Source organism: Callospermophilus lateralis, chromosome 3, assembly GCF_048772815.1.
Source record: "Callospermophilus lateralis isolate mCalLat2 chromosome 3, mCalLat2.hap1, whole genome shotgun sequence".
In the NCBI taxonomy this organism is placed as follows: Eukaryota; Metazoa; Chordata; class Mammalia; order Rodentia; family Sciuridae; genus Callospermophilus; species Callospermophilus lateralis.
The window spans coordinates 170,183,341-170,199,592 of NC_135307.1; the positions used below are offsets into that span (position 1 = coordinate 170,183,341).

Sequence of the window (16,252 nt, forward strand, 5' to 3'; positions counted from 1 at the left end):
CTTCATGGAATGAGTGGTTCTGCAGTCCACTTGCTTGTGTGCTAGTCCTAACTGGGCTCCTTTGCCTTCAGGGTCAGTTTCTGGGCGTAGTGCTTGATCTCTTCCATTTTGCTGATCTGTAAAGTTGTGACAGTATTACCAAGTTTACCTTCTCTTCATGGTGGGGGTGAAGTTTACCTTTTCAGAAAAAAATGTTTGAGTAATATGTTAAATATAACATTTTTTGTGAAAACTTAAATTGGAAACCATGCCCATCTTGTTCTTCTGTGTTATTACATAGGACTTCAGGAATTACTTGCTGAATTCACATATGATTGGTGGGTAGGTGTGTCAGTCTGTATTTGCATTTACGTATATGTATGTATATGTATTTATATATGTGTTATAATGGGTGAGGGAAACTTTGGAATGAAATAAATAAAATGAAAGTGGTTACCTGCTAAGAATGAGGAACAGACCAGTTATTTATTGCTTTTTTTTTCTAACAAGCACATTCTACATTAGTAGTTAAATGAAACAATTTCACCAACTATATGGGATGTTCTGAATTGCTCTGCAGCACTGTGATTTTGTTGGGTATTCCACAGGTCCACGTGTGGAGCACCTTGTGACACAGGCATCTGTTAGAGTCTGTGGGTAGGAGATGCAGAGGTTTTTGTGGTTGATGGAACTGGAGAGTGGTTTTCCTCCCTGAGAACATTCTTCAAAAGAACACTGTTCCTTTTAGAGTTTTTTAAAAAAATATTCATTTATTTATTTTTATGTATTTTTTATTTATATATGACAGTAGAATGCATTACAATTCTTATTACATATATAGAGCACAATTTTTCATATATCTGGTTGTCTATATAGTATATTCACACCAATTCGTGTCTTCATACATGTATTTGGATAGTAATGATCATCACATTCCACCATCATTAATTACCCCATGCCCCCTTTCTTCCCCTCCAACCCCTCTGTCCTATCTAGAGTTTATCTATTCCTCCCATGGTCCTGCTCCCTATCCCTCATGAATCAGCCTCCTTATATCAAAGAAAACATTCAGCATTTGTTTTTTTGGGATTGGCTAACTTCACTTAGCATTATCTTCTCTAACTCCATCCATTTACCTGCAAATGCCATGATTTTATTCTCTTTTATTACTGAGTAATATTCCATTGTGTTTATATGCCACATTTTTTAATCCATTCATCTATTGAAGAACATCTGGGTTGGTTCCACAGTTTAGCTATTGTGAATTGTGCTGCTATAAACATTGATGTGGCTGTGTCCCTGTAGTATGCTATTTTTGAGTTCTTTGGGTATAGACCAAGGAGAGGGACAGCTGGGTCAAATGGTGATTCTATTCCCAATTTTCCAAGAAATCTCCATACTGCTCTCCATATTGGCTGCACCAATTTGCAGTCCCACCAGTGGTGTATGAGTGTATCTTTTTCCCCACATCCTCACCAACACTTATTGTTGTTTGTCTTCATAATAGCTGCCATTATGACTGGAGTGAGATGAAATCTTAGAGTGGTTTTAATTTGCATTTCTCTAATTGCTAGTGATGATGAACATTTTTTCATGTATTTGTTGATTGATTGTACATCATCTTCTGAGAAGTGTCTGTTATTTATTTTTGGAAACGAGGATTGAACTCAGGGGCTTTCAACCACTGAACCACATCCCAGCCCTATTTAGTATTTTATTTAGAGACAGGGTCTCACTGAGTTGCTTAGCACCTCACTGTTGCTGAGGCTGGCTTTGAACTTATGATCCTCCTGCCCCAGCTATCAAGATGACTGGCACCCCAACAGAGCAGGTTCCTGCCAAAGAGGTGTGAACTGCCTGGGAAAATTAAAAGTCTGAAATAATCAGTAAGAAATAAAGACAGAGCCAAAGATTCGATTTAGCGAAGTGCCTGATGGGCCTTCGAGTCCTGATAGGAGCTGGAAACTGAACAACTGAAAAAAGGCCCCATGCTTTATTTTAAGGCAGAGTACATCAAAGGCAGGAATAAGGTTTCAATGGGAAGAGTCTTGTTTCGGTGGCTGGGGTCTTGCAGTAAACAGGTTGATTGGCAAATGACAAGCTACATCAAGAGGCTGTTGGCTCCAGAGGGTCACTCCATCTCAGGATTTCAGCTGAAACTTGAGCGGTGAGCTAGGCAGGGCACCATGTCTTTCAGGCTTTCTCCAACCAGTGGATCCCTGTTGGGAGTTCCTCATGCCAGGCTTTCCTGCCTAATGGCTACAACATTGCCCAGTTTATCCACCCCTCACAGATAGCTCCCCGCACTTAGCCTTCCAAGTCGCCGGGATTACAGGCCTGCACCATCAAGCCATAGCTACTAGAGTTATTATTTTTTAAAATAGTGATGAGGCAGTTGTTAGACTGTGAACAAAGGATGCCTTATGAAAGCAGGGCTCAGTTTGTCTACTTATGTGATTTTCACAATTGGTTCTAAATAGTGATGGTCTGTGTTTAAAATATAAAATCATGAGCAACCTGAGGGCAGGCCATTTTTGAATGATCCAGTTTAACAAGTAGCTACAGCCCAGGCTGCACCTGCACTTACCAACTTCCCATTGGAGGCTGCTCAGGGTGACAGCTGGGGCAAGCCTGTAGCATCCCTTCCTCACCCACAGGCCTTCCTTTGTCTCATGTGCTGAAGGAGGCTGTGTTTGTTCATTTACTCTGTAAAAGTTTATTTTTGTCTTAAACCAGTTGTTTTGCTTTCACACTGGGAGAAATCCACACACTGAGAAGCTGTCACAGTTTCAAGTTTATGAAGCAAATAGTACCAAATTCCTAAGCCTCTCTGACAGAGGGAAAGCTGATCCACTTTCTCCAGTTGGTAAAGTCATTCATCCTGCATATTTAAATGTCCCAACCATATGAAGAAGGCCACCGGCTATCACTTACTGAGCACCTCCTAGTGGGAAGCTTAGGCCCTGCATATGCTCCACCAATTTGATCCTTGTGATGTCACTATGAGCTGGACAGGATTCTTCCCATTGTGCATTTGGGGGAAATTGGGGCTCAGAGATGTCAGTAACATGCAGCAAGGATTGAAGTCAAGTCTCTTTGATCCTGAAATTTGTGCTGGACTAACAGAGAATACAGGACCTCCCACTTGTGACTGTAGTCCCAGATTCTTTCTGGAATAGGTCTATATTTCTTATGGGAAGATTGCTTTTAAAAAAAATATTTAATTTTTTCATTTTTCAGTTCTGGATGGATAATGCCTTTATTTATTTATCTTTATGTGGTGCTGAGGCTCGAACCCAGTGCTTCACACATGCTGGGCAGTGTTCTACCACTGAGCCTGGGAAGATTGCTTTTGACATATCTGTTTGTAAGAGGCTCTGCACTTGCAAGGCAAGTACTTATTCCTTCAACATTCTGGTACAGATGGAGCATCCCTAATCCAGAAATCTGAAATGCTCCAAAACACAGAAGTTTTTGAATGCTGACATGATGCCACGAGTGGGAAGTTCCACACCATGGAACTTTGTTTCATGCACAAAATTATTAAAGATATTATATAAATAATTGCCTTCAGATTATGTGTCTGGGGGTGTACATGCAATGTAAATCAATTTTCTGTTTGATGGTCTATGTTTAAAATATAAAATCATAAGCAACCTGAGGGCAGGCCATTTTTCCAAGATATCTCATTATGTATATGCAAATATTGCCAAATCTGACAAAATCTGAGATTTGAAACACACATGGTCCCAAGCTTTTGGATAAAGGCTGCTCGACTTCTGTGTAAAGTGAATGAAAACGTGGTGAGGGCAAAACTTTCACTTAAGATTCTGACCAGGCGGCTCTTCTCGGGGATTGGCTGTTGGCGGCGCTGTGGCTGAGCTCGTGTGCGGCGGCAGTATCCACAGCGGCTGCAGCAAAGAAGAGTTTGGCGCCGTGTCTCATACCATTCTGCTGGTACAGCCAACCAAGAGGCCAGAAGGCAGAACTTATGCTGACTATGAGTCTGTGAATGAATGCATGGAAGGAGTTTGTAAAATGTATGAAGAACATCTGAAGAGAATGAATCCCGACAGCCCCTCTATCACATATAAGTCAGTTGTTTGATTTCATCCATGATCTGGCAGACCTCAGCTGTCTTGTTTACCGAGCTGATACCCAGACATACCAGCCTTATAACAAAGACTGGATCAAAGAGAAGATCTACGTGCTCCTTCGTCGGCAGGCTCAACAGGCCCGGAAATAATTGAGCTGGAAGCATTAGGGGGCTGGGGTGGGCTTGGAACACAGGTGTGTACAGCGTGCTGTAGTGAAAGTTTTGTATTATAGTAATCCTGTTTCCATTTTGTTACACTCTGGCCAAGATTGAATGTATTAGATGAAATGTGAGGGTCTTTGAGGATCTTTTCAATCTGAAACCCCAGTTGCTCCCTTTTTCTTTCTTCCTTTTTTTTTTACTTAAACATTTTTATGATTTAGGTTGCAGTTGCTCTTTGTCAGTTTATGTTGGGTCCAGTCCTTCGAACTATTCATATCTGCTTTATAACATTCACTGTACTAACCCTTCAAGATCGGGTGGGGGGTGGTTGACACAGTTTAGTTATGTCCTTAAGATAAAGTCTTAGTGAAAAATAAATAAATGTTCTTTAAAAAAAAAAAAAAGATTCTGACCAAATGTCACGTCTTCTGAGAGCCCTCCCAACTGCCTTTCTAACCCAGTACCTCCTGTACTCTTCTCTGCCCTGTTTCCCTTCATGGTATGATCTCTGCCTGGCCTGTGTGAATACACACTTGCATGTGAGGATGTGTCAGGGCTTATTTGTTTCTCTTAACTGAACTCCTTGAGGGTAGGGACACTGTCTATTTCACTGTTGTTATCCTTATACCTAGAATAGAGCCTCCCATGTAGTAAGCACTTAGTAAATATTTGTTAGTTGAATACCTGGTAGAAAATATGTCAGTGTGTTCTGGACACCCCTGGGGTGCCTTCTGAGTGTTAGGTTTCCTAGAATTGTCTCTTCATATTAAAAATTAAATGGAAATCCCATGCCCTCTTGTCTTCATTCCACACTTATGTAGTCTTCCTGCACTTATATACGTTCAGGTAAATGGTACCCATATTCTAGGCCTGTTGTTTTGCACCTTCCTGCCCCATCAGAATGCCAGGGTGAGCTCCTGATGCCCAAGGCCTCATTCAGCAGCTCCCTGTGGATGAGCACTTTGATGCTTTCAAAGTGTTACCATCTGAGTGATGCTGCAATTAGGATTCTTGTATATTTTCTTTTGTGAATGAGAGCAAGTATTTCCTCTACAAAGAAAGAGAATCACTAGGTCAGGGTGAATGGGCATTTAAGATGATCATGGCCTTGAGGTGGGAGTTTACCAGGTGTGTGCTCTAGAAAGGGAATGGGGTTGAGGGTGAGTAAGTGAAGGGAGAATACTAGTTGATGTTCATTCATCAGTGGGAGTGTGTGCAGCAGATTCCATGGGAGTTGGTAAGGACCTAGGCACTGGCTGAATGTGATGGTGGGGGAGGTGAATTGATAATGGGAAAGTCAGAGCACGTGAAGAAATGCAAATGGCACGTAGACATAGGAAAGTGTTAACCTCAGGAGTAGAAAAGAATGCAAAACCACAATAAGTCACGTATTAAATTAGCAAAGCTAACTTAGAACTCTGGTAATCCTTCTTGGTGGTGGTGTGAGGTGGTGTGTTCAGACAATCTGGATTGATCAGACAGGATTTCAATTGAGCATCTCACTTCTGGAAAATAAGACCCTTCGATTCATTTTTTTCCTCCCCTGGATTTATTGGCCCCAAAGCAGTACTTAGTTAGATTATTATGTGCTGGCCTCTGAGTGAGGCCCTTGGGAGAGCCTAGGGAGCTCTTAGTGACAGGGAAGGCCTGTGGTATGCTATGTGTAAAATCGAACATAAAATGCCAGTGGTATCAATTAGGGAAAGAAAATGCATCAGAATGCCAATAGTGTCGGAGTTGTGGGTTTATCTAGCTTCTTTATGTTGTTTTGCAAATAAATATTTTATTTAACAATATTTTATGTCTTTTAGTACTACATATTTACCATTTATCAACTCATAAAGTTTACTACTTTACATGATTGTGGAGATTTAGAGAATTATTAAATGATATATAAAAATAGAACCATTGATTTCAACTTTTATTAGAAATGGAACCCAGAATAAAGGAAACCTAGCAAAAGAAGGACAACTAATAGGGTAGCTGTGTGCTTCCATCACAGGAATTCACCCCTCTGCCTGCATGTGCTTTCTAAAGTTGTAAAGATGAACTTTTGAATTGTCTCGGCTACAGTTTAACACAGCTGACATTGTGCTATAAGAAATGTGCTTCCATTTCAGTGGCCTCATTGTTCCTGAAAGAGATGGCAATGAGACGGTTCCCGAGGTGGTTGTCACATCAGGTTATGCCCTCCTGCATTTTTTTATCGATGCCGCTTATAATTTGACTGGATTTAATATCACTTACAAGTAAGATATTTAAATCTAATATTTGTGATTTTATTTAAATGAAATGTTTTAATAATTATGATATAATAGTATAATAATATTAAAATATTGAGAACTTACACTGTGCCAGGAATTTCAGTAAGCAGGTTACATGAGTTTCTCATTTAAAGTTTTTTAATATATTTTACAATTAAGGAAATGGGTGAAAAGGTTAAATAAGTTGTTAATATAAGTGTTGTTGTTGTTGGTGGGGCCATAGTTTAAACCCAGGTGTTGCTGCTGTTGAGCTTCTCCTGGAAGAGAGGGGGTATTTCTTGCTAATGGATAAAAACATTTGGATTTTTTTGGTAAGTACAATTTAATAAATACTAACAGTTGCCATGTACTCAGTAGTAGAACAAGTCTATGTTTTTGAAGTATCATGATAATTCATTTATCTGCCCCCTTTATGTTATTTCTAAGCACTATCTATATAGTTATCTTAAGCCACATTAATAAGAGATATATTATGGTTAAACTCACACATTGTTAAAATAACCCTGCTTCAGTTCCATCTGAAATGGGTCAGCTTACTAAATAATTTAAAATATAAGATTTTGGGCAATAATCTTAAGTTTTACAAATTTTCAGAGATGGTCAGAGGGCTACTGGTACTATGAGTGTAGTTGGAAGTTTGTCCTCTTCCTTCCCACACTTGCAAACATGAATTTGGCAGTTGTGTAGCGCCTGTCACTAGTGGGCTACCTAGAAGAATAGGATAGTTGTCCCAGACTTGAGGAGCTAAATCTGAACAAATGTGATCAAATCTCTTCTCTCCTTGTGATTTCTTTAACTTTATGAGTTACTTGTTTTTTTGCCCTATTCTCATGAGCCTCCACCAGGGTGGGTTTGAGCTCACATGCCCAAGCTGTGCAGTGTGGAGTGACCCTTTTTGGGTTGAGTGGTAAACAGTGCATTTATGCTTGTGAATGAACTGAAGAGACAGGGAGATCCTTAAGCCTTGTGTAGGAGGAAGTTCTGCCAAGTTCATTGGCATGTTGGTTTGTGTTGACTTAGTTTTTTCACTGTCTTTATAGTTTTGACATGTGTCCGAATAATTGCTCAGGCCGAGGAGAATGTAAGACCAGCAACAGCAGTGGCAATGTGGAGTGTGAATGTTCTGAAAACTGGAAAGGTGACTCGTGTGACATTCCTTACTGTACAAACAACTGTGGTTTTCCTCATCGAGGCATCTGCAATTCAAGTGTTGTCAGAGGATGCTCCTGCTTCTCTGAATGGCAGGGTAGGAGCTTCTTTCTCTTGTTTTTCTTTCAGTTCACAAATTGTTTCTAGTTTCATACATTGTTCATTAACCTTATTCTTAGCGTCTGTACAACTTGCGTTCATCATATATCAGGGGTCATGTAAGCTTTCTCCTCCCTTTATGCGGTTTCCTACAAATCTTTTAATGTCTCACCTATGTGGTTGTGGTCTTCTTAGAATTGTGGAGAGGTTTTCCATTTTGCAGTTCATTTATGAAAGTTTTAAGAACTTGGTCTCAGCCATAAGAGGACATAGCATAGAACCAAGTTGGGAGATGGGACAAGAGCTGACAATAATGCTATTTCCCCTAAAACTTTCTCCATGTTCTGAGAAAATTGATTATGCATTAGAATCTTAAAGCAGTCACCTAAAGTTATTATCCAGAGAAATAGCTTGTTAAAGGTGCTTTAGGGGACTCCATAAGGACTAAGGGCAGTTGTTGATTTGATGACTTTGTTTATATACTTATTCCTTCCTCAGAACCTTTTCATTTTAAAAGGAAATGCTTTCATCTGTTGGGTTTGGTGATAGTAAGTAGTTAACAATTGGCATGTTTGAGTACCAATTTTTAACTACTTGCAAAGAGTGCAGCAGAAGCCAGACCTTACATCTGTTGTTGTATCTTACCTCTGTTGAGTTCTTTGCTTTACTAGAAGATGGGTAGTTTTTTGTTGTTGTTGTTGTTGTTGTTTGTGTGTTTTATTATCACTCCTAGATCTAGTTGTTACATTTTAGGTTTTTCAATTTGAATTAATAATTTCTTTGTGTAGTCTTCCCACCGAAAGCTGATGAAGTAGGACTTTTGATACTGAAATACCTACATTGGATATGGTCAAGTTATTAGAAAGTATATTATTTTGAATTTTATTAGGGATTCCTGGGTCAATGCTGTGAGTGAACTAAAACTACAAAGAAATTTGTTTGAAATGTAGATGCTAAATTAGGGACTAAATATTCTTTAGAAAAATTTCACATTTATATGTTTAAAACTTGAAGTGCAGTAAACTTTCCAGGTGCATTTAGTGAAGCTAATTTATTATGTTTTATTAGGCCCTGGATGTTCAGTTCCTGTGCCGGCTAACCAGTCATTTTGGACTCGAGAAGAATATTCAAACTTAAAGCTGCCCAGAGCATCTCATAAAGCTGTGGTCAATGGAAACACAATGTGGATTGTTGGAGGATATATGTTCAACCACTCAGATTACAGCATGGTTCTAGCGTAAGTTATTTTAAAAATTTTTGCAAGAAGTTTAGTTTTTCACTTTTCCAATATAGCATAAATAAGCCAAAGGAAAAGAAATCATCAGTCCTGTTACTAAAAAATCTTCTGAGCTTTTTCAGATATACTGAATCTTTGAAATTGAGCACCACAATACATTGTTCGTTAACCTTATTCTTAGCAAAAAAAAAATTTCAGTAGTTGTAGATGGACAGAATGCCTTCATTTTATTTGTTTATTTTTATGTGGTGCCTAAGGATCAAACCCAGTTCCTCACACATGCTAGGCAAGCACTATGCCACTGAGCTATAGCCCTAGCCCCAGCCCCAAAGAATTCATTTTTAAGCCATGTGCTAATTTATCATTTTGAGATACTTTTTCTGGTATTTTACTTTATTTGTTTATAGTAGGCTATATAAATAGGGGAGTATTTTATGTGTTAATTGCATTAATAGTTGTAGGGTGACTTACTTTTAGAAGAAATTTGTGAATACTTACTCATTGTGATTTTGTGATGTGAAAGTTTATTTTAGGCCTTTTGTGTTAATGAAGATTATAAAACACCAGCATCTATTTTTCAAGATAGAAATATGGCACTCGTGGCATAGTTTCTGAATTCTATGAAATACAGTCACTAGTCCAGAACAAATAGGATAGCAAAATAAACACCTGAGTGCCTGGCATGGTGGTATGTGCATTATAAATGAGCCACTTGGGAGGCTGTAGAAGGAGGTTTTAAACTTTGAGGCCAGCATGGCCAGCTTTGTGAGACCCTGACTCAAAATGAAAAAACAAAAGTCTGGGGATGTACCTCAGTGGTAGGGTTCCTAGTACTGTGAAATAACCAAAAAACAAACAAACAAAAACCAAACAGACAAATGAGCAACATCTGTAAGAAAATTTTGTCTGAAGGTTTACTCTCAACTGTGTGCAGCAGATCTGTTGATGGCTATAAGCCCTGCATGGGTCACCTTCTGTGCAGGAGTGAGTAGCACAGAAGAGCAGCAGTGGGAGGCCCGTAGCATCCAGAATGGCTGTAAGGTACTCACTCATGGGCTTAGCAAAGCCTGTGAGAGCCACAGCTGGGACTGGAGGATGTTGTATATTCTAGTAGCTGAGTAAGCTCAAGGGATCCATAGTAGAATTTGAAGGGTCTGGAGCAGTTTGTGCTGTATTTATTCTCAAAGTGAACCAGCCAAAGTTTCTATCTTTCTTTAACTGCCCAGCCACAATTTCTTTGCAGGAGCAAGTCCATACTGAGGAGAAATGCTGAGAATAGAATTCATAATGAACAGGACAGGGATAGTAGAGAGTCAATGAGAGAAGGTTCAGTGAGAAGGGAACAGAGTGAGGTGTTCTCAACATGGGAACTGCCATCTGTGTGAACATTCCACTGCAACAGCAAAGAGTGAGCTCAAGAGCTGAGAAGGTAGAACTATCCTGCAGCTACCCTGTGAAAACACAGGGAGAAGCAGTTTTTTTTTTTAAAAAAATTTTATTTCTATATGCACAATATCTTTGTTTTGTTTTTTTTGTTTTATGTAATGCTGAGGATAGAACTCAGTGCCTCACCTATGCGAGGTAAGCTCTCTACCACTGAGCTACAACCCCAGCTCCAGGGAGAAGCAATTTTACTTAAAAACATCAAGGTTAAATATCATGGAAAGTTCTTATCAGAAAAAAGAGAGTATGGAATAAAATAAGCCCCTTCATATAGAAAGTATTAAATATAGAAAAATATAAAACTGATGAAAATTACAATACAGTATTCCAAAACAAGCTAAGTATATAGTATGCAAGAACAATCTAATCAGAACTAGAAAAATTCAGAAATTTGATTGTTTGTTTGTTTGCTTTTCTTTTCTTTTTTTAGTACTTGGGATTGAACCCAGGGGTACTTTACAACTGAGCACATTCTGAGATCTTTCTTTTTAAATTTAATTTATTTATTTTTAAATTTTGACACAAGGTCTCACTAAGTTGGTGAGATTGGTTCTAACTTGCAGTCCTCCTCCTTTAGCCCCAGAAATTGCAGGAGGACTATAGGCAGTCACTGTCATGCCTGGCTGGAAGTTAGGAATTTTATTTGTTAAATTAAAAAATATTTTTTAGAAGTTAAGAATTTTTGAAATTCAAAAATAATTTCAGAATTGAAGACAAACCTGAAGGACACAGGGTTTATAAATGCTTTAGAAATAGAATATGAAAAGTGGGATTTTTGTTTTTAATCATAAAGAAATGAAGGTTACTTTCCCGTTTTTACAGTAAGTACAGTTCAAAATCCTGGACACTAAAACATGAGAAACAAACATGGGGCAGAAGAAATAAGAGGAAATCAAAAGACACGCTGAAATGAAGGAAAACGTAATTTGTTTCCAGTAGACTTTTCCTATAACAGTGATAAAGGAAGGTCTGTAAACAGAAATTAATGAAAAAAGGAGTCTCAGAACCTCAGGAACAGAAAATATGCTGGAAAATGTAATCAATTTTTCCTTCTCTTGAGTCTTTTTAATTAAATTTACTGACTAATTGAAGTATTATAGTGAAATAACCTTTTGCAACTTAGAAGAATAACTCACCAAAAATTTGTGAAAGGATATGTGGAAAATACACTGAACTATTGCTGCTATTTTTTCTCTTGTTGTTAACAGGAAATTTATTCCACCTAGTTGAGCAACTGTCAGTCTCTGAGATTGTTTCCTCTGTGTAAAATGAGGAATGGTAGGTTGAGGAGTGGGCTTCTTTTTTTTTTTTAATATATATTTTTTAGTTGTAGATGATCACAGTATCTTTATTTTTATTTTATTTGTTTTTATGTGGTGCTGGGGACTGAACCCAGGGCCTCACACATGCAAGGCAAGTTCTCTACCACTGAGCCACAACCCCAGCAGGAGTGGGATTCTTTTCTGAGTTACTTTTAGCATCTTATACCAAAAAGATGATCTCCTTACCCCCAAATCCGAAAATTAGATGGACTTGCATCACACCTATTTAATATTCTCCCCTTAACACTATTTGAAAGCATATTTCCTGTTTCCTTTAAATGTTTTTCTTGGCTTAAAAAAAAAGCATACATTTTTATAGAAAACAAGCTCTTTCTTTCTTTTAAAAAAATATCTTTATTTATTTATTTTTATGTAGTGCTGAGGATTGAACCCAGTACCTCGAATGTGCTAGACAAGCACTCTACCGCTGAACTATAGTTCCAGCCCTGATGAGTGCTGCTTTTACAAAATACTACTTGGTTGTGAAATCAGCAAATTAAGTATTAAAGAGCTCAAGGAGAAGTCATGGTAGAATGACTTCGAGAAGATTGCCTGAGCTCAGACGCAGATTCTGTAGTAAATATCTATGGGATTATAGAATGGAATGTGAAAGTTATGAACATGTAGTGTCAATATAACAAAAATAGGGAGAAGAAATGGGATTAGAAATGTTAATGCTAAGATTTTCAACTTTCAAAGCAGGAAGTTAGTAGAGTGCCCAAAAGTAAATTGTGTATACATGTAAAACTTGAGCAAACAACATTAGTTAATAAAATAACTAATTAATAAAACTAAATAATTAGCTACTTAAAGGATAATGATTAAATAACACTAAAGCTTAAATAATTTTCATGTATTTTTAAAAAATGGACTATTCCAGAGATATACAAATAAATAGCCAATACTAATTTATGTGTTATTTGCATTTAATAGATGTCACCATGTTGTTATATTTGCTTCAGATCTTGTATAAAATATTTTAGAGAAAAGGAAAAGTTTGGATAAAATATAATGAATACTAATGCATTTAGCACCTATACTGGGAAATAAAACATTGTGAATACAATTGAGGACTCTGGTATGTTCTTCTCAAGTACCAGAGGCAGTGTCCTGATTTTGGTTTCAGTTGTTCACCTGCATTTCTTAAAAATATGTTGAAAGCCAGGCACAGTGGCATATGTCTGTAATCTCAGCAGCTTGGGAGACAGAGGCAGGAGGATTTCAAGTTCACAGCCAGCCTCAGCAACTTAGTGAGGCTCTAAGCAACTCAGTGAGACCCTGTCTCTAAATAAAATACAAAATAGGGCTGGAGATGTGGCTCAGTGGTCAAGTGCCCCTGAGTTTAATCCCTGGTACCCGCCCCCCCAATAAAAAGTTGTATTACTATATTTTCTGGTTGTAGTCTTCATAAAAAACAACATTTTGACTGAGTATGATGGTGCAAAGGTGTAATCCCAGCTACTCAGGAGGCTGAAGCAGAAGAATTGTAAGTTTGAGGCCAGCCTCAGCAACTTTTGTGAGACCCTGTTTCGAAATAATAAAAAGGCCTGGAACCATACTACCTCAAGCAGTATACTGATTCAGTCTAATCCTCATCAAAATATCAATGGAATTCTTCACAGAGCTAGAAAAAACAGTTCTAAAATTCATTTGAAAAAAAAAAATAGACCCAGAATAGTCAAAACAATTTTAAGGCAAAAAAGCAACGCTGGAGTCATCAGAGTACCTGTCTTCAAATTATACTGCAGAGCTATAGTAACAAAAACTGCATGGTACTGGCATACAAACAGATACAGAGACAAACCCACACATATGTAGTCATTTCTTGACAAAAGTGCCAAATGATACATTGGAGAAAAGACAGCCTTTTTAACCAATGGTGTCGGGTAAACTGGTTATCCATATATAGAAGAATGAAACTAGACCTTATCTTTCACCTTGCATAAAAATCAGCTCATAATGAATCAAAGACCTGGGAGTTAGACCAGAAACTATGCAACTTCTACAAGAAAACACAGGGTCAACACTCCAACACATAGGCATAGGCAATGACTTCTCAATACCCATAAAGCTCAGGAAATAATGCCAGGAGTGAATAATGGGATGGCATCAAATTAAACAGCTGCACAGCAAAGGAAACAATTAGGAGTGTAATGGGAACCTACAGAATAGGGAAAATCTTTGCTGGATAAATATCTCTAAAGTATATTAAAAAACTTTAAAAACTTTACACCAAAAATAATACAATTAGTAAATGGGAAAATGAATCAAACAGACATTGCTCAAAAGAAGAAATACAAATGTCCAACAAATATATAAAGAAATGTTCAACATTATTAGTAATTAGAGAATGCAAATCAAAACTACACTGAGATTTCATTTTACACCAGTCAGAATGACAGTCATCAAGAATGCAAATGCTGGAAAGGATTTGGGGGAGAAGGAACATTATACTGTTGGTGGGATTGTAAATTAATACTACCACTATGGAAATCTATAGATTCTTCAAACGAGTAGTCATGGAACCACCAAATAACACAGTTATACACTCCTCAGTATTTTTCTTAAAGAATTACAGTAATTACACTACAGTGATAAGGGCATCCCCATTTTTATAGCAGCACAATTCATAATAGCCAAACTATGGAACCAGCCTATGTGTCCATCAACAGAAGAATGGATAAAGAAAATGTGGGATATATACACAATCGAGTTTTATTCAACCATAGAGAAGAATGAAATTATGTCATTTGCAGAGAAATGGATGGAACTAGATACCATTATCATGTTAAGAGAAATAAATCAGGCCTGGAACAGGCCCAGCGACCCGCCGGCGTGGTAGTCTAGACACCCCAATTGGAGTAGGGGCAGAGCAGATCCTCCACCCGCGTCCGCAAGGTAGGCAGGCCAGTTATTTTTAACCAAATTCTTAAATGTTCAAATTAAATGTGCAAGTGTACATGGGAAATAATGTTGAATTACCTTAGATGATTCAGTATGAGCCCATTTCCTGTCATCTCATGTGCAGTATCAACTCCCTGTTTCACTCCACTCTGTGCAGAGGTGGTCATAATCCTTTGATGATGACAAGAGAAGGAAGAGCAACCTAAGGGGTATACTGCTGGGGCCTTTAAGAGGGTGGGCCATGGACCCTCCCATTTACTCTTTTTTTTTTTAAGGATTTTTTTAGTTGTAGATGGACACAACACCTTTATTTATTTACTTATTTATAATTTTTATGTGGTGCTGAGGATCAAACCCAGTGCCTCACACATGCTAGGCAAGTTCTCTACCACTGAGCCACCACCCGAATGACCTCCATTTACACTTTCTGGGTTTCACCATGTGCGGTGTCTAAGAGGTGGTTCAGCAGATGAGGCAGCATGGTGGTGCAGCTTCTCTTTTCTGGGGTCAACAGGAAGTGCACCAGGTCTGCAGTCACCCCAGGGTACTGCAGCTTGCATTGTGGAAATCACATATATGTGTACAAAATGCAGCATGACTCAGTTCACACTTCCCTTGGGGTCCTGGCACTGCCTGCTGGCTGTGGTCAAAATGAGCTTTGGTGTTTGTAACTGGGAGGAATGGATTGGTCTCCTTTGTAACTTTCTTTGGCTCTTGGGCAGTTTCTAGTTGGTTTTTCTTAAGAAAAATATATTCAAATGCCCAGATCTTATTTCCATTCTTAGACTTGTTAAATGAACTTATTTTTGCTTTTTACTTCCTGTTTAATCTTTTTAAGTGAAAAACAGTGTTTCTTCAGATTGTCTCAAGTCTTATTTTTTTGTTTGTTTGTTTGTTTTGGGGGGTTACTAAGGATTGAACTCAGGGGCACTTGACCACTGAGCTACATCCCCAGCCCTATTTTGTATTTTATTTAGAGATAGGGTCTCACCAAGTTGCCTAGCCCCACTTTTGCTGAGGCTGGCTTTGAAATCTTGATCCTCCTGTCTTAGCCTCCCAAGACTCTGGGATTACAGGCATATGCCACTGTGCCTGGCTCTAAGTCTTATTTAACCAGAACATCCCAATACATTTTCCTTCCAGTTTCAAACTTTATTTTCTTTCCCAGACATTGTTAGGGTTTTTGTTTGTTTGTTTGTTTGTTTGTTTTTAACCCATTTCAGATTGTGCTTAGTAGAAGCTGTCACAGTTGATGTTTCTTCTCTTCTTAGCCCTTGACCATGGCAGATGTAACCAGCACATGGATTGTTACAGCTGCACGGCCAACACCAATGACTGCCGCTGGTGCAATGACCATTGTGTCCCTATTCATCTCAGCTGCATGGAAGACCAGGTCAGGGGTCATCTCTCAAGGATTTCAGAGGATAAAAATATCCTAATTGTGTTTAGGTGTAGGTTGAATATATGGCATATATAATGTCCCATATTGGTTTGTTTTCAATATTTTTTCTTTTATTAGTACATTATAATTATACATAATAGTTGGGCTGGATTTTTTTTTAATGAGATGTAGATTTGGATTTTGTATTAGATCAGG

The 16,252-nt window shown here is 38.2% G+C and overlaps 1 protein-coding gene and 1 pseudogene across 1 annotated transcript in view; both read left to right on the plus strand.

Annotated features, from left to right (window-relative positions):
- The window catches only part of LOC143394864 (attractin-like), a 79,517-nt gene that overhangs the window by 28,104 nt on the left and 35,161 nt on the right, over window positions 1-16,252 (plus strand). Inside the window, 5 exon segments of the mRNA XM_077109084.1 lie at window positions 6,358-6,486; window positions 7,542-7,747; window positions 8,818-8,986; window positions 10,588-10,673; window positions 15,927-16,048. Coding sequence (XP_076965199.1) covers window positions 6,358-6,486; window positions 7,542-7,747; window positions 8,818-8,986; window positions 10,588-10,673; window positions 15,927-16,048 — 712 coding nt within the window.
- LOC143393515 (enhancer of rudimentary homolog pseudogene) lies at window positions 388-4,549 on the plus strand (annotated as a pseudogene).